The sequence below is a fragment of the Cyclopterus lumpus genome, chromosome 5, assembly GCF_009769545.1.
Source record: "Cyclopterus lumpus isolate fCycLum1 chromosome 5, fCycLum1.pri, whole genome shotgun sequence".
Lineage (NCBI taxonomy): Eukaryota > Metazoa > Chordata > Actinopteri > Perciformes > Cyclopteridae > Cyclopterus > Cyclopterus lumpus.
Genome location: NC_046970.1, coordinates 12,463,704 through 12,490,470, shown reverse-complemented (window position 1 = coordinate 12,490,470; position 26,767 = coordinate 12,463,704). Strand labels below are relative to the sequence as shown.

Here is a 26,767-nt window from a genome sequence, read left to right as displayed (position 1 = left end):
GCTGAAGGGCATTAATACTTGATGCGTTGAGCTAAATTGTTGAACTACTGTGTACTCTCTGCAGCCTCCTCCTGACGATGAGGTGCATATAAATAATAAGTACAAAACATTCAGCGTCACATTAGTTACCAATCAATTCATCATCAGCATTAGAACTGGCAAAAGATGTGATCTCCAGTAAGGGGGGCTGGATGTAGTTTTACTTCCAGAAACCAACCACCTCTGAGATAGTCCAAAAACCCAACTGCCGACAAGTGGATCATATGTGAACAATGGCTTAATACAAACGTAGTAGAGATACAAGTTAATGCAAGCTAATGCATCATCACACCAATTAAACGAATATTTAACTTAAAACACACGACACGTCTTGATGAACTGGAGTAAATGGGGGGCCTGTTTAACAAGTAGTGAGCATACAACTGGATAAAAAAATAAATACTATACGAGCAAACGGATGTTTTGATATAGTTGTACTGTTGTTAAATGTTGCGCCCCTCATTTACTTCAGTTCGTCAAGACTTTTCTCTGTTTTTTTATGCTTTGTTCGTTGTGGAGGCATGCGAGGAAAATAAAGTTGGCTAAAGAATTCCAGGTAATAATATGGGTGAGTTGTTGAGCTTTTACATTTTTTGTGACCAGCAAATGTACCCATCAAGATCATAAAAGGTGACAGGCCTTCACCTGAGGTGCTCAGACAAACTCAGTATCCTTTTTAAAATAGATTCAACAACAATAATTTCTATTCTTTGCTGTAATTGTCTAAATGATTTTCTTATGGTTGTATTTACTTGTATTCATTTTATTCTGTAACACTTTTGGTTTTATAAATAGTTGTATTATATATATGTATTATATATATTTATTATATTAGAATAATACCTATTATATATAACTAATAATGGTGTTTCCATCATTGAATGAGTTGTATGTGCAATTGCTGAATAACACCCAATTGAAATATGAGTCTAGAAAGAAATACTTTGAATTCTTTGAACAGAGAAGGGCATAAACACAAGCCGCTACAATCACACCTTCCAGTCAGATGACCGACACAACATGGAATCTCAGCAGAGTTTTCAACAGTGCACTGCTCATCCTGTGAGATATAAATTAAAAGATGCAGCGAGTCATAGTCAAACAGACACAGTCATGATCATCAAACCAAGATGAGATCTATCAGTCACAAGTGATTCTCTTTGCCAAGAAAACACTGGCAGGCAATTCACACTTACACAGCACCTCTGGGGAGAGAAAAAAGAGGCATCAAGAATCTCATCACACTTTCAAGATTAAAGAAACAAAAGCCCACCGTTTTGGTGCAGTGATGTATTGTGCAAATAAAAGGACAGAAAATTGCTCTGTTTTGGTTCAAAGTGCACAACACTCATATCAATCAGATGACCCCTTAGAAAATAAAAGATTTCAACGAGAGATATTTATGTTACAGACATAAAGTAAACACAAAACCCCAAAACCTAATTCTATAACCTTAACCCTGAAACCAAAACCATGAAATAAACATGAACCCCATGTTTGTCCTCAGAAAGCTGGTGCGCCCCCAACTGTGGACAGATATTTGTGGTGAATACAAAACACATACACATAGGCACACACATACTAAGAGGTTCACTCCCACCTCAAAGTCCAGCCAGCCTGAAAGTACATCAAAGTTTGATGTCCTTTCCCAAGCCTCTCTCTCAGTTAAATACATATTTCATTCAAAGGTGTCGTGGGGAGACGGAAGAAAAAGAAAAAAAAAGTTCTTTAAGTAAAGACAGGTGCTTGCCCCAGTAAAGGAAAATATTGACTCAGAAAAGAAAGATTAGGTATTTAATTGTGCACACTGTGCCAATCAAAATCTTAGAGCATGAACATATTATTCAACATTTTACTTTGGTCAGTAAGATTCTTGGAAAGGGCAGTTTGGTAAATCCATAATTAATATATACTTTAGGGTGAGTAGTGAAGCTGCAGTAATGATGCCTGCTATTTAAACATGTATTATTATTTAAACATAGTATTAGGACACGAAGCAGCATGATGGACACTATTTGAAGGTCTATCATCAGTGATGTTCCTTTGATAACCTTTTCACAAACATGACTCCCACATAGAGGAACGCCTCAGTTCCTTTTAAACCTCCACCATTTCATGTAATAATCCATCTATCCAGTGAAGATTTTTAGATCTTTTGCACAATCGAGTTCTATTTTTACTCGGTGTGGTCAACTTGATCAGCACATTCTTGTAATGGGCAGTATATTCTGTTGGGTCATCATAACTTGCTTCCCAGTTTCAGGTTTCAAAATGACAACTTCCTTAATTTAAAATAATTAATTAAATCTTTATGCTAGCACTGTGAGCTATGTAAGCTCTGTCAGCATTGTTAGCTCTGTTAGCTCTGTCAGCACTGTTAGCTCTGAAAGTACTGTTAGCTGTGTAAGCTCTGTCAGTACTGTTAGCTCTGTTAGCTCTGTTAGCTCTATCAGCACTGTGGATTAGTGGTTAGCCAGTCTGTCTTTCAATCAGAGGGTCCATCCCCACTCACTAGTTGATGTGTCCTTGAGCAAGACACTTATCTGAATTACTCCCCGTAGCTTTGTCTAAAGTGTATGATTGTAAGTCACCTTGGATAAAAGCGTCAGCTAAATGAATTGTAATGTAAGCACTGTTAGCGCTGTATACTCTACAGTATACTCTGTTAGCTATGTTAGCACGGTTAGCTGCGAGCCACTGGCTCAGCTGTCTCCAGTTGAGAGTTGTGTGAAAGCAATATATGTTCTGAATTTTGTTTTGAACAATGTCAACAGGGAGTCGAACATACAGTTGGTTGTACCTACAAAGCATACAGAACAAAAACAACCACAATATGTTCACGTTGGTGTGGTAAATCAACCAGTTATAGGGAGTTCAGTGTGAAGATTTTAGGGATGAGAACTGAACAATAAGAAAGTGTTAAGTTGTAGTGGATTTTATATACACTTGCACATGTAGATAAGAGAGGTTATGTTTTAAATTAATACATAAAGAAAGTTATGATAATTAATTTGAGGAATATTCTGAGGAATGTATTATAAAGCATAAGAGAGGATCACTGTTTTATTATTCTGTTTGTTGATGACAAATGTAATGATTCATGAGAATGAATGATGTTTTATTGTTTAGACAATAGTTAAAAGGGATGTCGATTGAAACCTGAGATGTTGCTTTTATTCTGAAGGCAGGATAATAGGTTTTATTCTGAAGGGGAACTTCCTGTCCTTGACCGGAAGTGTGAGCTTTGACCCCGCTAGCTTATCGATTGGAGGCATTCTTTGAAGTGGCGAATGGAACTAACCCTCAGGTGTGAACCTTATGTCTTATTCGCTGGTCAGTAGCATGCTGTGTCTCTGAAAGGTATTTGCATGAATACCTCCATTAACCAATGGGAGCTTAGCTCAGCGAATGGACTGCGAATAAAACTAATTGTAAGACGCGAATTCGGTCTCTTACGGGATGACGCCAGACAGAAACTGCTGGCTAAGTCAGGAGACTGTGAAAGCGAAATCACGTGAGCGCATCCGGGCCGGGACTGTATGTATACAGATGACTCTTGTTTGTTATGATTAAATAATGATTATTATATATCTCTGGCTTCAGAGCTTCTTCTTCTTCCAAGCACCAGGCAGCTCGAGATTCTCAGAACTTTTACAAAAGCAACAAATAGAACAACAGAAATCCAGTCAGAATGCATATTACCCATTTCTTTCACACCGACAGGATGCAGTATAGCAAGAATTATATTAATTTACCAGAACACTGATGCGTGTGTGTGCGAGTGTGTGACAGTGATACCTCGGCAGTGTGGTCCCTCATCCCAGCCGTCAGTACAATCTGGAGCCCCGTTGCACAGTTTTCCCATGTGGATGCAGAGATCCGTTCCTCCACACTGGTACTCATTGGGAGGGCACCGTGATATGGTGCTGTGAGGACCTGCAGATGACACACACAATTATGGTTGACTGAAAAGGTAAGTAGCATAATAATCCTTTGTATATATGAATAAATGTGAACAAAAATGTGCTTTAACCCCATTTCTGTCAATATTTCCCATTATTGTCAATTTAATTATCTATACATTTTACACAGGCTGTTTGACCAGGGCATAATTGTATGCAGTGCACCAATCAAATTAGATACTCCAACATAATGTATGATTCTTGCAAAATGGCTACACATATTACATAAACTGAAACAGAAAGACATTTAGTAATGTGGAAAACATTGTGGACGTTACTAGGTTCAAACCAACTGTTAATCTAACCCAAAAAGTTTTCATGAGCATTATTAAATTTAGTTTGATGTATATTGGATGTATACTAGATTCAAGTTGTGCAGTACATCAAAGTAACGCAAAACTCAACTTGCCCTGGTTTGTCTTTGGAGAGGTCTGTGTGCCTCTGTCAACTGAAGTTTCTAAAATGGTTATTTCTGATTGGATTTGCAATAAGAATCGTTCTCAGCAGGCAGAAACACTGTAGCACTGCAGCCCCTTAACTGTGAACACAGCTCCAGCTCTGCAACTCCACACACCCAGTTACAAGTGGGTTTGTTTGGAGCCATGTGGGCACATACAGTACAGCACCATGTACTTCATAAGATTGATCTTACCTTGGAATCTTTGCCATCTCCCTTTGTCTCTTTCATCTATTTTGTCTTGACAATGAACTGATCAGCAACGCGGAAATACTTTCAAATATATCTTTGTAAAACACTGCCCTTTCATGCTGCTGGTGGAAGACAGATTTTCTGACAGACGGCGCGACTATGTGTCTGACAACATATTTTTCAGACTGAAGAAACACAGAAGATGTTTCAATACCATCTTTCCATGTAGATCAAATCAGTGTACTTCCTATTTGTGGTGGGCCTCATCCCCAAATAATTTGGAAATTAATAAACTAAAAACAGATCACCAAATATCCCTCATGCTCACATAAATAGACAAACTTAGTGGCATATGAACTGGAAAAAACCTTAAATATCATCAGACAAGTATGGGACAACACAGTACATTTCTCGGTGTGGCAACCAAAGATGATCATGGTCATAAGACATTCCTGAACAACAGATGGACTACAAAATGAGGAAGGTAATTGTATGAACCTTCACTTCTGACACGTCAAGATCAGTCTGACTCAGCAGAGAATGTGCACTTTGCAGTAATTAATCAGAACTGCATGTGGAAAAAGAGAAGACTTTGTGCAAGTTGGGAAATGGTATAGAGTGTAAGCCCTGATTATACCAGGTCTCACAAAATCACAAGAATGTACATGTACCAGACAAACTGATTCGGAATTATTTGTTCATGAAAACAGGCATCTGTTTCTCCGTTACCGTAATATTTTTCTCTTGCCAACTTCACAGGCAGAACCATAAGGCAGAATTTCAAAGAACCATTGTGGCAGCAAAAGGTGGCCACTAGGGAAAACTATCAGGAACTACAAGCACACTGTTATCCTAGTTGGAACTGGCTAAATAACTATAGTGGCGACTAGTGGCATGTCGGGCCTGGTATTATAGTAGTATCTGCTAAGAGAAGACTTTGGAATCCCTGAAAAGGAAACACATTCATCTTGAGGAAAAATATTAGTTTGTCCAAAACGGCTCCCTCGTAGACTAAATCTATGCAGCTTTAACTCGATATAGAAGAGAATGTATGAATAAAATCACTGCACAAGCAGCCAGGGCTTTTCAACTTAATGGCATTTAGTGAACTCTTTTTTTTGGTTGAGGTTCCATGCCTTGTGACTGAACTGTCTTTCATTTACAAAAAGACACAATGTCTGTCCTTAAGTCCAACTCGTCCATGGGTTAACAACAACTCAGTTCTGTATGTCCAAACTGCTGTCAGACTGTCCAGGTCTACAAACTGTGAGTTAACTGATGAACTGTATACCTGCCGGAGACAGTGATTGTATTTTGGCACATTAAGTACAAATAAAGCACACAGCTACCCTGGTTCAATAATCTGCTTACCAGTACTTCTAAAACTCACCCATGAACACATTGTATGTTGTGTGTCTATGTCATAAACAAACAGAAATGTACTAACAACAATTTCTGTTTTCAAGTGGACTAACAAGCTTGAACTCTTTCCCGGTGACCGGTTGCCTGGCAACCGAGCAGTGAGAGAAAGACCAAAGGAAGACCCTGAACTTGGCTAATGGTCTCAATGGCTGATGGTTTAAACAACCAATATACAACATGATTACCTATTAATTGGTCCGCCCTATGTCAGCTGGGATAGGCTCCAGCGCCCCCGCGACCCTAATGAGGATAAGCGGTATTGAAAATGGATGGATGGATGGTCTGCTTTAGAGAAGTAAGTAGGCGTATTTTTTTACTTTGAAAAGAGAGCCAGGCTAGCTGTTTTCCCCTGATTCCAGTCTTTATGTTGATGAACTAAGCTTGTCCCCGGCCAGCTCTACTTTCATATTTAGAGAATATAATTGAAAGTGGTACGAGTATTCTCATCCAAATCTCAGCTGGAAAGCTAATGAGCCTAATTCTTCCTTTTGTTAACTCGAAAGTTGCTAAAATGCGAGCAAAATGCATGGGCTTCTTTCTTCCTTTTTTTTTCCTTGATGCATGAACTTTTTTTGAAAACAGATTGCTTCTCTAAAGGGCTCATCTTTCTAAGCCAATGTGCAAAGTCAAACTGTTGGCCTTCCCTTTTCCTCTTCACACTCTCTCTCCGTCTTTATCTCCTCCCATCATATTTCTTACAACATCTGTTGACCCATTTACAGTAAGTGTTTAAGAGGGAGGGCAGTGCGTGGAGTGAGACACAAAGAGAGAGAAAGAGAAAGGAAGCGAGTAGACATAGACCGAGTGGAACACCTCATCCACAGGAAGTGGACAGAGCCCCACAAGGCTTCATCTTAAGCGAGCTGGCAGCGGTCGTCAAGGCCGCCGTGAAAAAGGCATTGCTAATTTGAATTAAACAGGGTCTTTTATTCAACATTCCTCTACTGCGAGTGAGCCAGGTTAGCAGACCCAAACCGTTTTCTCTTTGAGAACTTTGTATTTGCTCTGTTTCTCTACACAGCTTGTTGAATGGTTCAGTGAAAGATCTACACAGGCTGGCTGGTACAGCTTCAACTACTCTATTTTCTGTAGCTCAATTAGAGTTCCCAAGGAAAAGGGAAATCATCCTGGTGTTCCCATCATCGACCCATACAGGCTATCCTTGTGTCAGAGCCAGTGGGTGAAAACCAAGGGTGGAGATTTAACTATTCTTTTCCTATGGAGAGCTTGAGATTGTTCCAAGGCTTCACGTCTCATAGAGACGTAAGCCGATACCAGGACAGAATTCACTTTCTTCATAGATCTGTCTGATGCAACACATGTGTCTAAGGATGTACAAACAGACGCAAACAGCTTCAACCTTCAATATCAACTTATTCACTATGAACACCTGATGGATACTTTTCTGCAGGTCACCGAATCACCATTCTAGTGCCAAACAAAGCCTTTCTTATCCAAGCATCTATCAAAACAAGAGAGCATAACGGATTTCAGACACCTTGCATGAGCGTAGTATTTAAGCCGCTATCACATGCACTTTTCCAGTGCTAAAGAGTGAGGGCGGCGGGAGTGTCGAAAGAGGGGGGGGGGGGGGGGGGGGCAAGAAAACTATGGCCATTGTTTGGATCACACAAATCGGCTGTGACCCCCCTACAAAGCAGGCTGAGCCGCAGTGCTGTAAGCAGCGCCACGTGCTAAGCCTGATCTGGACTGTGGCATGGCCACCTGGAGGGAGAGCTGGCAACATGGCAAGGGCCACGGGGATACATTGATGAAGGGGGAGCTGGCACTTTCTAATTATGTGCTGTTTTAGGATTAATATTTTAAGACACATTTTCCTTGCTAGCCGAGGACCGTTCATACTTTCGTGACTTGAGTTTTTTCTTTCATAAGTAAGAATTATTCATCTTGGAAACAGTCTCTTGATCTGTGTTTCTTCTCCAGTGGTAGAAATGAGGCCCGGCTGACTGAGAAGGCGTCAGGATCTGGGTCTGGATCAGGCTGTCCCCGTACCCAGAGCTTGTCAGGCTGTGGGGATTTTCCATTCATTAATTCATGCCTCCACTCCATATGTAATTCAACACAATGTCACAAACACACAAAGAAATAACACGACACTGCCAATGCTAAAACATAAAAGGGACACTATGTAAGCCAGAAGGAGGCCAGCTCTAGAGAGCAACGAGGAGACTACTATTTCAGCATAAACAATTACAGAGCTGCACTTAAATATCCATAATAACAAGCAAGATAATTACAAATAATCATTTTCACAGTCAACCATCCACATATAGCTGAATAATTTAACATGTTGATCCATAAATATACCTCATGAATAAATAGTGTTGCACCAGTTTACTGCCAGCACCTCTTAATGACATACTAATGCTGGGTTTCTCCGACCACTGTCCCCACAAACCAGCTGGCCCTCCCTCTCCCTCAAGCTCTTGGCCCACTTGACATATTCTTGGACGGAGCCCCCCCCCCCCCACAAAATCTTGACCAAGCAGCCCCAAGGCGCCCCTTGACCTTGATCCTTCATCCAGTCCTGCCAAAGAAACAGAACTCCAAACAACTAGGACACAGCACCAAGAGGAACAAAAACAGCAGAGCTTAATGTAGGCTAGAGGACACAGTGGGTACCGTGGAAGAGGATTATTTTGATTTCGCTATTCAACACAATCTTGTCAAAAGGAAAACAGGCAGCAAAAGAGCAGGTACAGCAACAGCTAGCCGCAGAGCACCCAGGGCAACATTTGTTTTATGGTAACAACACTGTATATTTCTGACAGCTAGCCTATAAACACTTCACTCTGCAGGTGGAAAACAACACATTAACCCGCCACTCCAACCACACCTGTGAGTGCCTCACAACTAGTACAATGGGTTTATTTACAGCTCCATGAGTTCCCTTTGTCCATGCGATCATACAATGTTTAACAATGTTTTTATACAAGCTGACAGCATGAATTCTCTTTATTATTAGCATCTCTGGCTTCCACCATGGTGCCAGACTGTGTGCCCTCTCTGCACTTGATGGTCTCTGGCTCTCGCTGCTTACCACTTTGCTTCTAAGATATCAACACCACATTTTCATTCTTTTCTGAGGGGGCTTCAGGGGTGGCTGGCAGGGCGACAAGCAAAGCAGGAAGGTCTAAATCCAGCTCTCGAAAGCACAACAAACTGAGCCTTCTCCAAACACAGCAGCAAGACTGCCAGTAAGCAAACAGTTCACAGTAAATTACAATATTCATTCAGGACAACGCAACCATCACCACCAAATAAAATTATTGAGCATATTTACTTATATATATATATATATATATATACTATTTATGTAATAGAATGTAAATACACGCAAAATAAATCAATGGGGAAATTTCAAGAAGTTATGTCATCCATCCCATGCACACCTATTTCCTAAAGCTTGTGCATAAAAGGGCAGATACAAGTTAAAATAACACACACACAGACTTTTTGTCTCTCTTTCTCCCGTTGTCTCACACAAACACACACAGATGAAAGAAGAAAAATAGATCTATTGCCAACTGAATAAGGTTCTTAGACTCATTATTTGATTAATTCGTCTCTTATTTCTGCACAGTTAAAACTATTAGTATTGTGCAAGTTTTTTTGTAAAGAGCCTAGAGGGGGCAATGCTGCTGCCCCAGAATGACTAAATATCTGAAAGGCATTTAGTCTGTTTTGGCTTAAAGTTCTTATACAGAAAGCAAGACAAGCTTTATTCATCAGAAGAGCCAAGCCCCTCTCCAGACAGTCATTTTCATTTGTTACGTAGGGCATAAGAAGACTAATTCAAAGGACAGACGACTAATTATAGCGTAAAAAAACAGCTATGCAAATGACAGGAAAGGCCCAAGGGTGTCGGATATGAAGATGAGAGTAATCGTCGCTGTTCAAGCCAAGGAACCCAAGGAGACTGAAGTTAAGCATCCACGGCAGAACACAGGCTGTGTAATCTCGCATACGAGATGTAATAATTTATTACCGCTACTTATAAGTTACAAGGTAGTTTGCCGTACAGACAGAGCAGCCACAAGGCATAGCCAGGTGTTCAGCATCTGGGAGTCTATAGCTTCAAGTTTCAGGGTGGGGGACTTCAATCATCATATTGTTATTGTTTATGTCCCTCCTTCTACCACATCATAAACCCTGCTCTATCTCGGTACTTGTCTCCGCTTTGCTCCCTGTCCCCTTTTACCCCCACCCCACTAGGGTTCCTCTGTCCCACACAACCCCTTTCTGAGAGAACCCTGATGAGATTACATAATGATCTTTTTAAAATTTAAACCCCTGACACGCTTTTCTTGGCTGAACACAGGCCGGCTCTCTTGTCCTGCTTCAAGGGGCCAGCTTTGCCCTCTCTAATGCCCCAGCCCATCTAAATCTAAAAATGTCTAACTGGTGGCCTGTGGATCACATCCGCCTCACCGCACCCTTAAATAAAACATGTATATATATATATATATATATATATATACATAATTTCAGCAGTTTCTCTATATGTCTTTCCTGTTACTGTTGCACACACTCTGTCTGTAATAAATTGGGACCTTTATGAATCTTTGACTTGTTTGGCACTGGTGGTAATATGTGGTCAAATAAATAATAACCTTGTTTTCATTGACTCTTATGCTGGTCAAATGAAGACATAGGTTTTGAAAGTTGGGATTGGAAACATCAATAATGTGTAATGTCAAAGGTGTTTGCTCTGTGCCTGCTGGTAAGTAAGTGTAAGTAGGCATTTGTTTGATAACAAGGTAGCTATACCAACGTGATAATATGTTCGTTTACAGCATTTAATCATTCTGCTCAAATTCCACGTGAAATAATAATTAATCTACAGGATATCCCTGCATCAGCTCACATAACACCACAACACATAACCTACTGAGATGGTATCATTTACTGCAAAAAAACATTCACTACAAAACTGTATGGCATTTCACGGTATTGTAGACACATTAGCACATGAAGTCGGAGCTGATCTAAGAGTGGTGTACACTCCTCATTAGTGTGTGATGTATTGCTTGCATGAATAGTTGTGTGTCAGTCTTCTGAAAGTGACAATTGGGGATCGCCGTTTGAAGAACAAAGTGTGAAGCTTAAAAAGTTAATTTTAGAAAGGTATACGGTTTGCTTTATTGAAATGAAGTGTGTGTGTGTGTGTGTGTAGAAGAGAGCAGACTGTGCATATGCTGTCACACCTGCATCAGGTTCTTTTAGGGACAAGGTTCTGCAAGGCAACACTTCTAGAACAACTCTTTCAAGTGGAGCAAAGGTTGTTTTCCTTGTCATGTCGATGGCTAATTGGACTGGGTGGTGGCTGCTGTAAGGAGACAGTAGCAGGATCAAACAGATCACTTCTTCTTCCATATCAGTATAAACACATGGCTTGGAGTCAACCTTTTTGGTAAATGACACCACTGAACAAATATACAGCAAACAATAAATCCATGTTTGATCTCATAACAACTGCTGTGGCTCAAACTTCTGAGCAAGTATACACATATAAAATCTTATTTTCAAGACGTCTATCATTTCTTTTGATAGGAGTCAGTGAGACACATGTTACATCACGAATGCGTGTGTATTCCACTCTGAATGTGGCTGTTACAAAAGTGCCTCATTTCCTAAAGAGCTAATTGCAGCCTAGGTGGGAACTGTCTGTAAAACTGCCCTTATTACAGGCCGTGGGAAGGGGACATCTATTTACCGTTACACACTTCCTGTGTTTCCAGGGCTCACTCACTACACGTGGGAATATTTCAGGACCCCAATAAAGTCTATAGCCTGAGGAGATGGCAGCTCTACCAGAGCCTCCACCCTACCTGAGGGCTCTCCAGGCAAATAATCTTCACATGTATCTCCCGTGTTTCAATTGTTCATTGATTAGGAATGCAGATCAAAGCGCTATATAAAAAGTAATATGCCATGACAACCATTTTGTTTTTGTTTTACTCTTTCAGTATCCCTCTATGCCAGTCTGACCGAGCACACCACGGTACAAAGAACAGCATTGTGGGGGTTACACAGCAGGGCAAAGCAGCTGCACTGGACAGTGACTGACTTCCGTGGCAATAGCCAACACACTAACAAAGCCCCATCCACATGAGTGAATAAATAAACCTCTCTCACGCATCTTTTCAACCAGAAGCATCTGCAAAACCACCTTCACAAAGAGCACATTTATCACAACAATAAAACGGCCGCTGCTACTCAGTGTGTGGGTGGTGTACATACAGTTTGGGATATATGCTCATAAAACATATGACAATGTGGTCTTTAAATTCATTTCATTGTCAACCCTTGTGACAACTTCTCCATCTTTTTTTTTTGTTGTATACTGTATACATTTGATGAGTTACAAAAATGATAATCAACCAGCCAATTTTAAAGGGGTCGATATTCATTCAGTGCTCCACAGCTTCAACACCCAACATCTGCTCTGGACCAAACATCATATTTGTAAGCCTTGTTTTTCCAAATAGCTATGATATTTAGATGTTTGATCATTTGACTGTAGAGATCCTCATGAAACATGGGCAAGAAAGGGTAGACATCTTACAAAGGTCTACATTTAATGATGGAGAGGTAAATGTTTAATTAACAAAAAAAAAGGCAAAATGTGTTAATAAGATAAATGTATTGATTGTTTTTTGTCTTTTCAAGAGGCATCTTAGAATATCAACATACTTATCCTTTAAGTTCAATCAAATAAACAGAAAGCCACAGTCTATTTAACCCTCAGTTTTTACAGTAGCAGATAAAAGTGTGTGTAATGCACTTTTACTTGCCACATTCTTTAATAACATCAGACTCACTGATTTTAACCTCAACAAAAAGAAAAAAAGCTAAGATAAGGATTGGCATTTATTTAGTCTCTCTCACTCATTCTTGGAATTTCCACCGTGACGCTGAAAAGTCAGGTCCCTCCACAGCATGGGTCCTCTTTTTGAGGGAGTTTGGCTTAAGCTAGACGGAGTAGCAGGAGACAGAATACGGAGTCACTGTTGTTTCTGTCCCAGATAGAGACATGGAAGGAGGCTGGCCCACAGATGGGAACGGGGAGAAAGAGCAGGTTGTGAAAAAACAGCAGGTTTCTCCATTGCTCTGGGCGAGTCTCTAATGACTTCCAGACCTACACTCATACAGTCTCTGCGTCTAGACTGCTGCTACAGCACCTTGGCCTCATTCACTCTGTTCCAGCCCCCCCCCCCCCCCCCAACAACCCCCCCCCCCCCCCCCCCCCCCCCCCATACACACACAGACACACACATACAGTACTGTCCCCCCTAACAACCTAAGACCTCTGAAAACTACAAGTGTTTCAGTCGGAGAGACTGACCGAAAATATACTGCTGCTTTCATCCCCTCCCCAGGAATTCAGCCTCAAAGCATTTTCACTCTAATGAAGATTATGAAATGATAACTTTTTTTAATTTATTTTGTAGGGACTACTTTCAGTTTGTCTCATGACTGCATCCTCTGTGGCTCAGAATGCAAAAGGAATCACATCTATGATAAAAGATAAACTTTGTTAATCCCCTAATTGAGCCTGACAGGAGTGTTTAAAGGCATAATGACCTCTCTCACTCGCTGATAAAACACCCCATTGTTTTCTCCAGCATGGCTGTGGTTAGCCAAATCAATCTAATAGGCCAACAAGCTTAGTCTGAAGATTGTGTTTAGAACGTGTGGATGGATTAAATGCTACAGTGAAATATCAGCATACTTAAAAAATGTCTTTCAAAAGCCAGAACAGCAGGTTTTTGATCTATTTCTGGGGCTGTATTAAAGTCAAATGAATCTACATAATTCACACACTGACAAAAGAACACATTCACAGATATATTGAAGATGTTACAAGAACCAACTATATACCAACTTTGTAACATTTCTTTTTAAAATAAATAAAATGAAAGGTTCAGCTAACATTTGATTTTATTTTATTCATACCAGAGAAGATAAGCAAGTGTGAGCTTTTATTTCCATATACACAATTCAAAAGACTTGATTGAGCAAAACCTTTGACCTATTTGACTAGGTAGGGGTGCTTAGATTATACAATACATATGCATACAGTAAGCTGAAAAGCATTTCCTCTCTAGACTGCAATTATCTTCCCTGAATGATTTAAATGTCGGCCAAAGTTCACTATGCTGTGAAAGTCTTATGCAGCAGGATCATACACACAAGAAGGTAACCTAAAGTGTCAATAAAAAAATAAAAAATATATATATATATACACAATGTAGTGTAATGTCTTCATAAGACTTACAAACATCAGGTTCCCTCGTCAGAGCCATCTGGACAGTCCTTCTCCCGATCACTAGCGCCAGCCCTTAGAGATGCAAGTCAACCCCGTCTTTACACACAAACTGCTTTGGGCTGCAGGTCTTTGGAGCTGAAAAGAAACAAAGAAAAACAAATTGATTAAAAGACTTCTGAAAAAACAGCTGCTTGTGTGGCAGTGATTCTATTCTATTCCTGAGGTCTCATTAGCAACCAGGGTTGGATTCAATAGTGACCCTCGCTGGCCCTAACTAGGTCCTGGAAAGTAGCTACTTGTTGGAGGGGTTAGAAAACGGATACACCAAAAACCCAAAATCACACACTCATGCAGGCTTTGCATACACTTGCTGCACCTAAATAGCCAGGTTAGCATTCCCAGGCCACTAGCAGTGATGCAACATGTCTGGAGGATATCAAAGAACATCTTGTTCTGTGAATTGCCCCCCTATCATCCATTTCCCCTTCACTCTCCAACCTTTTAAAGACAGAGGAAAAACTGCTCCCCACAGCCAAATGGGGGAGCATATTCAAACCCACACTAACTCAATTCCTCTTAGAATAACACATAAACACCGACAACACACACACACACACACACACACAAACACACACACACACACACACACACACACACAAGCGCCAAAGCTGAGTCACCCGGGGGAATTCCGGGGGAGCTCTGAGTGGAGGTTGATACAGAAATATGCTGCTCAGTAGGAAATGCATTGCAATAAAGAAAGACAGCAGTGTGCCTAACTATTTTTATGTGTCACTAAAATAATTTCTAAAGGTAAGAAAAATAAATATCCATGATGTAAATGAGTACATTATATTGTGCACTCAGTGCTGTCCTCAGCCTCGTTCATTCAGCAGCTATTGAGCCGTCATTGAAAAGCAGAGAAAAGCAAAGATTAATGAATTGGCTACTTAAGACTGTGCTACTAATGTTGTCCTGTTGTTCTTTTATTTCCATGACCCCAGCGTTAATTCGCACTAAATCATTAAAATGTCTAATTAACTATTATTTATACTACTCCAATATTTATACTAATAAAGAGTGGGAAAAGGGTAAAACAGAGACCGTATTATATGTGTGGTCATGTCACAGTAATGTAGAGTTAACAGTATTGAAAAGAAAGAATGGCAGTTTATTATCATTTTTATTTATGACTATCCCAAACTACACTATAATTAGAATCCACTCTTGGATATTTCCGTGTTTAAATATTCATCTCCAGGCTGTGATTGAACAGATTGTTGTATCATCTGAGCTCCTGTTACTCTCGGTGCCTCTCTAAACATCGTTTTATATGCACTCCCCTTTCGTTTATTTCTGTCATCACATGAATATCAAGTGTGGCGTCTGGACAAGCGTCGACATCTCCCTTGGACAGCTACTCGGGTCAGAATATAAAGCACAGTTCGGAGACGGTGATGTTATTGTAACTCCCTCGATTATTTAGGCATATAGCATGATGAATAGGACAGGGGGTAACCATGGCATCGAGAGGGGTGGAGGATGGGATGAAGCAGGATAAACAGGACGACTGTATTTACATTTTAAGCTAGCCTCCGACTCCTGCAGCGAAGGGAATCTAGAAATGGAGCTCAACCTAAATACCATGAATTCAACCTGACATATTGCTGCACACATTCACACACACTCCCCACTTATCCTCCTCTGTGTACCGCTGTGTTCGGTGTGTGTGTGTGTGTGTGTGTGTGTGTGTATGTGTGTGTGTGTGTGTGTGTGCGTGCGTGCATGCGTGCGAGAGAGAGAGAGAGTGGGAGGGTGGGTTTTGTGCATGTGTGTGTGTGTGTGTCTCGAGGGGCGTCACAAGGATTTGAATTATTCATGAAATGCAACCAGGCTTGTGTTAAAGTGTTTCCTCTTTGTTCCTCATCTTTCTTCTTTTGTGTGTGTGTTTATTTGTTTGTTTATTTACAGGTGTCACCACCAGCCATTGCAGGCAGCTTTTTGCGCTGCATCTGTCTATTGTTTATTGAGACGTGCTTTAACTCGACATGCTGTTAACTGGTGTTCAAATAATGGCTGTGGGCTCAGTGCACACACGACTCAAGATGGGGCCATAGGAAGTAGGTCAGGAGGTTAGCTGACTGAGGGTAAAGGAACGAGATGGGTTACTCAGCTAGGTGTGATGGTGAGAGAAGCAAAGGCGATGTTTAAGTCAGCCTCAGGCCATCAATCATAACATGACTTCTAATAATATAAAGTCGACATAGTTTTAATGTATGTTGAATATTGTGAATATTGTTTTGTATCATTTGGGCCATTCTTCTTGGCGCTGAGATTCCAGACAGCACAAAGCATATTAGTCGTCGAGGTGGCAAACAGTTGCATAATATTCTGTTAAAAGATTTAATAATCAACTTTAGAATGAGAAACTTTGGTGACTGACTGGAAATACACCTAGATAGTTAAAATGTGAATTAGTAATATTTGCATGTCAAGCAGTACACAGTCAATACATCTCTGTTAACAGATGTAGGAAAACATTTAAATGCGACTTCAAATTCAATCTGTGCTTGACTCAATCAGGAATTGTCTGGTAGAAAATATCTAAATAAGGTTTCAGTTGTCTGTCTCACGGTTTTGTGAACTGTGTGCATAATACAACAGGTCACAACGGGTTTGTCTTTTGCTCTAAAAGAAAATGATGCAGTGAGAAAGAGGATACAGCAAAAAAAGATGATAAACAGATGGATATCACACAGGATGACATAACAGAACAAGCTATGAGAGCAAATGGAGAGGCGGCCGGGCGAACTACAAGTCAAAGGGGGGCAGGGCTTTCACAGCTGGGGGGCAGGCCTGATGATCTGAGAACAGACTGAGCTGGGCTGGGATCCTGAGATGGGATGGAGGAATGTCACACATGCTATCAATGAACTGCTTGTGTGTTTACCAAAGTGGTGGCTAAGTGAAAATGCTTTGGGTCATCGCCATTTGGGCCACATTACAAATCCACTGCCCTCTGCCCTCGCCGCTGTCTGATGGTCCTCCAAGATGAGCTCAGTCTGGTTGGGAGGAAGAGTCCTCTTTTAAGGCAAACACAAGCTTTGCCCCCCAGCCAAAACCCCACTTCCTCCCACAGCAGTGCTATAAATAAGTTGAATGTCTGCCCTCTGAGATCAACCAGGGCCCTACAAAGCTCCAGCAGACACTCAGACTAGGGCCTCATCACGCACCACTCAACAGCGGTTGAGGTGAAGGTGGACTTATAGTGCTGTCAACAGTGGTGCTGAAAGGGAGCTTGAGCATTATGGGATCCGTTCTTCAAAGACGGACGCATACACAACCTGCACCAGCTCCATGGTTGCTGTTCCGTACCTTTTCCGGTGTTCACAGTGGAGGCAGACCACAAACCAGAATTTCATGGATCAGACAAGTGTCTTCCAAACCCTGTTCATCAATCAGTCCTAGGATAACAACACAAATAATCTGCAGCCATTCTAGCAGCTCTGTGAGACTGAAAATAGGTACAACGGTGCTTTGCGCTTAGTGCTAACATCATGTTCAGAATCTAAGTCAAGTGTATTAGAATGCTAACATTTGCTCATTAGGACTAAACACAAAGTAAAGCAGTACAATTTTAACCTGATGATGAAACTAGATGAAAAGTCAACTACAATCCAATGCATTCATTCTGAGGGGAACATGAACGTCTGCACAACATTTCATGGTATTCCATTAAAAAGACATTTCACTTAAAGCCACAATGCTCACCTTCATGGTGAAGTCATGAACATGATCAAAGTCATCAGGATGCATCCACTGGAAACCATAAATGTATATACCAAATCCAACCAATAGTCGAGATATTTGCATTTGTGTTGGATGAACCAACTGAAAGACATTGCCATCCAGAGTCATGCTGCTAGCGCGACTGAAAAGGCTAATCTAATACTCTTTAGCAGAATACTGTGCAATGGATGATTATCTTTAGTTTATATTGTCCTCAGTTAAGATATGTTACTGAAGCTTCATTTCATAACCATGGAATCTACAGTAGCTGACTCAGGGTTTCCCCTGTGCTTTTGTGAACTTAAGTCACTCACACGCACACCTTGTATATGTCAGTCTAACTGTTAGAGACTGAGAAATATAACGCAGGCATGGAATTTGAATTGTGCATGCATAAAGTTAATGCTTTTACATGACAGCAGCTGATTTCCTTTACACATACATGAAAGTCCTCCTCATGATACATCTGCTCAGATGTGAGGAGGTGATCCTTTGTAACTGTCACTGATTCATCCAAAACTATTGAGAATGATTAGGATGGCAGGCCAAACAAAAGCACCAGGTGGGTGTGTTGGGTAGTAAGTGCATCGTGAAGTCTTTCAAGACGCTTTCAGGGACTGTTGCAATGTCTCCTGGGAAAAAAGCATGTAGTTTAGTCTACTAAAGATTGCGTGTACTCGCACTAATAAAACACTTTTTCTCAAGGGGAGAAGATGATCACACTCTCCCAAATGCTCTTCACTGTGAGACATGATAAAGCTTCATTATCTTCTCAAATATTTAGGAAAAGGAGGTTTATATGAGGGCAGGATAAACAACCTGAATTGTCTGTAATCAATCTGGACATTTGGCCAAATCTTTATATGTACTTCATCTGTTCAGAGAGCCACAGACTGGATTACCAATGCAGCACAGACAGTTTCACATCGACTCAAAGCTACATTCCTTCAGAGTGAAAAATAATTAAACTTAGGAAATGCTACAGGTTTAAATGAATAATAGACAATTCAGACCAGTCCATAAAGAATATCAAGTGAGAAATGTTTTTTTATATTTTGGGTTCAGCAGCACTAAAGCCCTGATTAACTTTCATTTAAGATTGAAACAAAACAAAACACACATTTGGCCAGTAATCAGCCAGCAAGCTCCCAAAACATATAGACATATAGGTAGAGACTGATGTAGAGCAGAAAGAGAGCGGGGTGTGGGGACTATTTTGCTGACCTTTGGGCTGACCTGAGGGGGTTCTGCTAAGGCCAAGAAACAAATTAAGTGTCTATATTTGCCAGTTTGGCTGCGGCCTGCCACATCGTCATCCTCCTCCATAGCCCAGGCACGAACGCTTCAGGATTGTGTAAGGCAAGCGAGTGAGAAGAAGGATGAGGGAGGGGAAACAAGTTTTCCAATTTGGCATTTTTACAAAACAGAGAAAAGGGGGCCCCAGCTGTGCCTCTTAAATAAACCTTTCCGGCCGAGTTTGGAGGATCTGAGGCAGTTGGTAGCAAGCGTATTTGTGTTTACGTAGCAGTCACCATTATTATAGCAACAAGAGTTCAAGTTTGGGTATGTGTTCTGTTTGCATGCATAGCCGCTCGACTGCTCACCCTCTGGATGAATGTTTACTTCAATCATGCTTTTATGAGATATTTTGTGTGTTTCTAAGACAGTCTGCATGTTTGCAAGTCTATTTAATTGTGTGTTGTACATGCACTTAGAGCTGGGGAGAATTAACATCAGGAATGTGCTCATGTCTGGTGAGAGTTGCCAAGTAAAATGGGTCTCCGTCATGCAGGATAACACAGTCCTGCCTGCAACTGTTTGGATCTAGACGGTCAGATCTGAGCACAAACACAGTCAATCTACACAAGCGTTTGTGGCAGTGAGGGACTGCACCTATTAAGCCAAGCCGAGTAATCAAATGTGAATTTAATGAATAGCTATTTGGATGTCTGAGATTTCACCAAGTCTCAGGCCCAGAGTGGTAATCAACCCTGAATGCTATTTCTTCAAGAGGTAGTGTGGTAGCTCTGAGGGAGGGAGGTACGACCTCCTTCATTTCCACAGAAGGATTAACCAAATTCAGCAGCAGAGTGGGTGACAAAGCAGAAAACCACAAGGTGTGATCCGCCATTATCAAGTGAGTTAATTTAGACAAATCCCTTTGCCCCACCACTGCCAGAGCACACGCTGAATGTATAGCTGCACAGGGAGAAAAATGACAATTAAGGAAACTTAGTGTGCTGCCGAAGGGAACATATTAAAGAAGATTATGTGAAATTCTTTGGTGCCTTTTCATAAGACCGGTACAAGTTTCAAGCGTGACGCAGGAGCTGGAGAAGTGATTCTCTGGAACATTCACTCACATTTGTAGTGCATGTGCTAAAGTAACCTGAGCACTGCTAAAGAAACCTGCAGCTAACGGGACCGGGTCCTCAACATTATGTTATACACACAGTAAATACTAATAACTGATGCCGATACACATTTTTGGAGTGCTACTTGTCAAATAAGCTGACATGACAGTTAAAAGCCCTTTCAATCAAATAATGATTGTGGGTTCATGTCATGTCAGGAGATTTCTGCCACTACATGAAGGGTGAATGCCTGCTTGAGGGTTTAATATTACAATTAGGCGTAGGTTACGAATATGATTGGGGAATTTGTGTTTAGGATTTGTTTGGGAATAAATCTAAAACACAGTTGCATGAATAGTGACCTTGATGCTGAGCGTGTGTCAATAAATGCATTGTTTGCATGTGTAAGATATCTGAAAATGTCAGTTATGGGGACTCTTCTTCTTACAAGGAATGAATCCATACATAATCTACAATAGGTACGAGTCTGCTCTGACACACATCAGTGATTGCGGGTTAAAAGCTGAAATTTGCCAATTTGTGCGCATGTCTCAACTGATTGTTGCTGGTAAACAATAAAAAAATGTCAGCAGCTCAGTAGAAAGCACACACCTGAATTGTTTTTACTTATTAATAAAGCTAGACAACATTTTTCACAGTCAACCAAACAGGCGTGACCCAAAGAAAAAAACCCAGCTGAGAATGGAAAAGTATGGAAAGCTATCATTAGTTTTTCAAAACACTGTACCGCCAAGACAAATATATCATTTCTGAATTTAAAAAAGTGGTGCAACCTGAAGATTCAGGGGTGAATCCACCCCCACAGGGAGTGGAGTTCAAACCATGTGCCCTGTCAAATACAACTATGAGTGGGAAGTTGCAAACACTGCACATAGTTGTTAATCTCTCCTTTTCTATTCTATTTCTACCTCTATTCAATGTATTTTGCATTACTCTATTTGCAGTTATTTCTAGGCTCCACAATGGAGAAAGAAAAGGGCAAAATGGCATCTCTTCCTTGGTGTTAAATGAGTAATGTTAAACCTAAGGTCATCATGGATGGATTTCTGTCATTTTGTGCCAAGAGAGATACTAACCACGGAGTAAGACAGATTTTGCAGCCAATACGGCCTCCACCTCAGCATTTTGTCTTAGCTAAATCAAAGTCTTCTGGCAGGTAGGACTTAGCATTTATCTGAGCCTGCACGAGTGATTTCCTTCCGTGTCTTTGCCTTCATGTATTGATAGCTACAATGTCAAAAGTTGCTGCTTAAAAGTGAATATACACGAGCGTGTTCATGAGGTTTTTGCTCATACTCCTTTAGAGGGCCACCTCAGACTATTTTCTATCTCCAATCCTAAATTAGCTCCATCTAGATATTGTAGCTCAATCAGTGGCTCACTACTCTAAAGTGGGTTATAGTGCGGTTCTGACAAGCCTGGCAACATGTATCAGCAGTAGTAAAGCTATAATACATGTCAGCTTTTAAAGATTTCAGCAGTGTTTTTAGGCAATTATGAAAAGGGTATCTTTATTTTAAATATAATTTCTGATATGAGATGATCAGCGTATTTAGAAAACATTTTGGAGTTATTGGTGTGGCAGCAGTAAGATGCTCGCAGTTGAATCTCTTTCGTTAGATAAGAAGATCTATACTTATGTACATCTATAAATAAATATTTCTGTTCAATGTGAAGCTGGATCCAGGCGACAGTTAGCTTAGCTTAGCATAAAGCATCTCTTAGGCTCACCGATTAACACGTTATATCATTGTTTAATCTGTACAAAAAAACAAAGTGTGTGTTTTATTCTGTGTTATGTGTGGGACTATTCCTTGGCTGTGAGAAGTGCCTTCCTGGATTCTCCTCTGGTTGCTTTAGAGGCGCCGGTAGGTGGATTTTTGATAACTCCAAGCTGTTTCTGGTCTTTCTGCAAAGATGAATTCTTTTGGCAGGCTACATATTAAACAGATCTCTTGACGAGAAAGTGAATACAAATACAGTACTTTCTTTCATGAAAGAAAAAAAGGTATAAGGGGGAGCACTTGTACAGTGCTTCGGGTATTTACAGACCATTACAGATAAATACCTTCAAGGCACTAAGATTTTACATCAGGTGTGACGCAGTTGTATTGTCATTTGTGTAACAGTTGGAAAACTATGGCTACAGAGAATTTCATTATTGCTATTCAGTCACATAAACCGTTGGTGTAATAATGTGACTGAACATTACTTAGCCTCCGAGTTGTTTTCCCCCAAGGAAAAGCTGCTGACCAAAGTACTGGATTTTATATCTGCTCAGTTATGCAGTGGTTTTCAGTGTGTCATATAAGGCCTTTAGGCAGCTACCAACACTACTTAAGTTATGTACTAATCCAAACCATGAATTCATAGCAGTGTTAAATAAACTCTTCCTCTGTTATTTGCATTAACTGCTTTACGCTAAGGTCAACAGTGATGAGGAACTAACAAATGTCCATATTGCCCTCAGTTGTCAGTAAACAATAAAGTGGTAACCTTTCGGCCATGTGGATGTCATTGTGATAGCACTATCACCCCAATAACAGCCGAATGCTGGGCCAGTTCTAAGGCCTCCACCAAATGTTACTGCAGAGACGTCCACAGGGGGAAAGTGCCAGCAGAAGCACTAGATGGCAAGTTAATTAGGAAGAAAGCAGCCTGTGCTACTAGATGAATAAGTTTAACATTTAAGGCAGGAAAAATAAGGAAACATGAGCCAGTGATTTCAGATAAAAATGGCTCACTTAAAAGAAACATTTAAATTAATGTTTGAATGAAAGAAATATACATTTTCTGCGGCAACACCACATAAAGCATTGAAGGACAGCACAGTCCATTTCTGAGGACTAGTGATCTTGTTGTGCAGTGACGTGACAGTACTTTCATAAAGTGAAACGATGCAAATTCTTTCATTAGGGCCTTTTCCACTAGGTCCCCAATTAGCAGCGCCTTCTGAACAATTTGAGGCTGTTCATGGAGGTCTCCTCTGGGAAACAAAGCGCAGTTTAGACCCAATTAAACGTGTGGTTTGTTGGTGGCCCAGGGTCTTTGCTCTGCCTCCAGTACAGAGACAGAGAGATAAAATCTTTAGAGGTCTAGAAAATGGAAAAAGACGAGTTCCAGGCAAGTCTGAAACAAACTTTACTAGTAACATATGTGGTTCAAAGGGCCTTAACAATTAAAGGGGCAATCAAAGAGGTTAAAAAAGTAATTTAGCTGTGTTTGAAAGGGGAGTAACATGCAGTCTAATTTCCTACACAACAAGTAACATATTGGTTATGGTCTGCTGAGGTTGGCTTCAAAATGTGGGTGTTACAATTACAGGCAGGCCCCCATTTAAAATCTAAGCAATGGAGTAAATTTGCCATTCAGTCTAACTGATTAATACAAGTTTTAGTATGTTGCCTAGAGACGCTCTGACAAGCACAGCCGCCTCTGCATCCCACTGGGTTTTCAAGTAAAGCTAAGGTTTGGCAATGTGCTCTGGTATACTGCACAAGGCTGACTCATCAAATCAAGGCATTAAAGACTGAGAGGGAGGAACATTTCACTAAAACAATAACAGTATTTCAAGACACAAACTGTTTGTTTTAAAGCAGTTGCTGTAGACTTAAGATGAAACACTACAGGTGATTGCAGGCTATCCAAGTCTATCTTCAAGGTAGTCATTTATATGGATTGTGCTCCCTAACAACCTCACAGCACTGGATAGCCAAGTGCAAAAAGATGACTTCAAAGGCAGAGGGAAGCCTTATGACTCGACGATAAATTTCACAAAATGCAGCTTGTGGTGTAAGTCAGTCGTGCATGTTCCTACTGAATCTAATGAAATGTCAAATGTAGAACCCTGATTATCTTTACAACAACTAGTGCTCCTTATTAGAGGTATGTTGCCGTAAAAGTCTTGTAAAAATATGTTTAACATTCACTCACAGGTCAAAGTATCCCAAGATGTATGAGAAGCATTATATCACTGCAAAAAAAATAAACTTACATTCTTTTTTCACCTGCAAAGAATTTAACAAATCTGTCTGCACCAACTCCCCTTTGATAACGCCCTTTTCCTTTCTTACCAAACAGAGGAGCGCGTGAGTGGGACTGTGAGGCTTAATAGTTTCCAGAAGTGGCTCCAGTCTGTGATGGTATGTGTTCACAGGGTCGTAGGGGGAGCTGTTTTTAACGGTTCACTATCTGACTGCAGAGCACAGTATGAATGTTGGCATTTTGAGGGGCGGGGGGGTCCTATTGTCCCCAGGTGATAAGATGAACAATCACACTGAGAAAGAACAATGCTGGCAGCACTAAACATCTGAGTTCATAGAGGAAAACTAATTTACATATAATCCACATAGAGGCGTGTATTGTTCTAATAAAGCATCATTCAGTTAATCCAATGAAGCAGCAGCCAGTCACATACAACAAGATATCAAAATCACAGAACACCTTTGACTCCCCCAAATATATAGAAGGAAACATCACAGTGCTGTTGTGTGGAGGACTAGCATGAGAGCTGTCATCACATCAGCACACCACTCAGTGATCTGTTGAATGTGAACTGAATTAAACACAGGGATATTATGTACACTACAACTCAGCAGGAGGCTCCAAAAGCTGACATTCTTAAAAGACATGACATTTACTTATCTGTCACTTAAGCAATTCAAAGTAACATATCTGATTGCTGCTGCTGCTTTTTTCTTGAAATGAATGCATCGATCTGTAAACAAGTGCTGAAAGCAGGTACTGGGGCCTATGCTACAATTGTCATCACTGGACGTCAGTGTAAATGTGTAAGAGCGCTTGTATACAGCGGAGGGCAGGAGAAAAGGTGCGTTCGCTGCTGTGACGTTGCAATATTCACATATGGCACTTGGAGACAGAAACAAATGATCGCTTTAATTGTCTCGCCTCGGTTTCAAGCCCTCCACGTTGCTTCACTCAGCCGAGCAGTCATTCCTTCGGGTTTCAGTCTACTCCTCTCGCATGCAGACACACAACACAATGCATCCTGTGATGATCAGCATGCACACACTTATGGGCTATAGTATTTTTTCCCAAGTATTCTATACAATATTCTGTTCATTTTTTAAATCAGTCCTGCTTACCATCAATAGCCCTTGTCGGAGCGAATACTTCCAAAGTGTGCAACAATCCCAAGAAAAGCAATCCTGTTGCCAACACGTTGGCCGTGGTGCGCAACATTGTAGCTTATCTTAAAAGAATATTAGTCATCAATCGCCTCTTGGTCCTGTCAAGCTGGAGGTTGCAGACAGGCGACGACGTGTAACCAGGCGGTGATGCTCCTCACTGGAAATCCGCTTTCTTGTTGCGCAATGAAGCTGACAGAGATGCTGCTGTCTGCCCACTCAGAATATATATAGCCTATATATTTATTTTTAAATATTATTTTTTTGCAGACTGTCAAGGCAAAAAAAAGCCGAGGCTTGTCCCAGCCCGGGGTTGCTTAGGGGCTCCTTGGATGCATGGACAGCCCTGCCACAAAGGCTAGCGGGCTGAACGGAACATCAAGCTAGCCTGGCTTGCAGTCGAGATGGAGGAGAGCTGGCGCCTCTAATCATGCAGTCGTCCGTCTTTTGTTCTCCTGCCCAAGTGAAAGAAGCCAAAGGAGGAAATAAAGTAGCGGATCAAACGTCCCTCTCCTCCCCACCGCCTCTGCTGCTGCTGGCCGCAGATTGAGGCTGAAGCCGGAGCTCAGTCAGTCAGTCAGCGGTCTGAGTGACGTCGCAACAGCAGCAGCTCCACTGGCCCTCCCCTCTCTCCAGCACCCCGAGTCCCCCATCCACCCCTCCATCTCCTCCACCCCATCCACCTCCATCAAATCACACACTTTCCTGTAATTTTACTGGAACAATGCTCCGGATTCGGCTTTATTAAATAGTGTCTATGTAATGATTATGTTATGTGTTTATTGTTCTTTTTTTTCATTTAAAAGTAAGTAATTTACAACTGTCGTTGTTGTGCTAATTTGATCATGATTATATGTAAGCCTACTACTATTACTACCGAAACAACAACAACAATAATAATAATAATAATGACAATAATAATAAAGGATGATTGCTTCTCTTCTCCAGAGCTTTGTTAATTGCTATAGAGTATCTAAAACCAGTATTTAATTAGATACTAGAAGGGGAGGATAATTAAATTACTAAACATATATATCAAAAATATGTAGCCCAATCAAATTAGCTATTCATCAGATATATATCAATGCACACTT

The 26,767-nt window shown here is 40.8% G+C and overlaps 1 protein-coding gene across 1 annotated transcript in view; it reads right to left on the bottom strand.

Moving 5' to 3' along the window:
* The window catches only part of LOC117731368 (low-density lipoprotein receptor-related protein 1-like), an 83,994-nt gene extending 57,745 nt beyond the window's left edge, over positions 1-26,249 (bottom strand). The window contains 6 exon segments of the mRNA XM_034533686.1: positions 3,838-3,975; positions 14,375-14,387; positions 14,389-14,427; positions 14,429-14,452; positions 14,454-14,500; positions 25,632-26,249. Coding sequence (XP_034389577.1) covers positions 3,838-3,975; positions 14,375-14,387; positions 14,389-14,427; positions 14,429-14,452; positions 14,454-14,500; positions 25,632-25,728 — 358 coding nt within the window. The 5' untranslated portion in view covers positions 25,729-26,249.
* Positions 26,250-26,767: the final 518 nt, after the last annotated feature.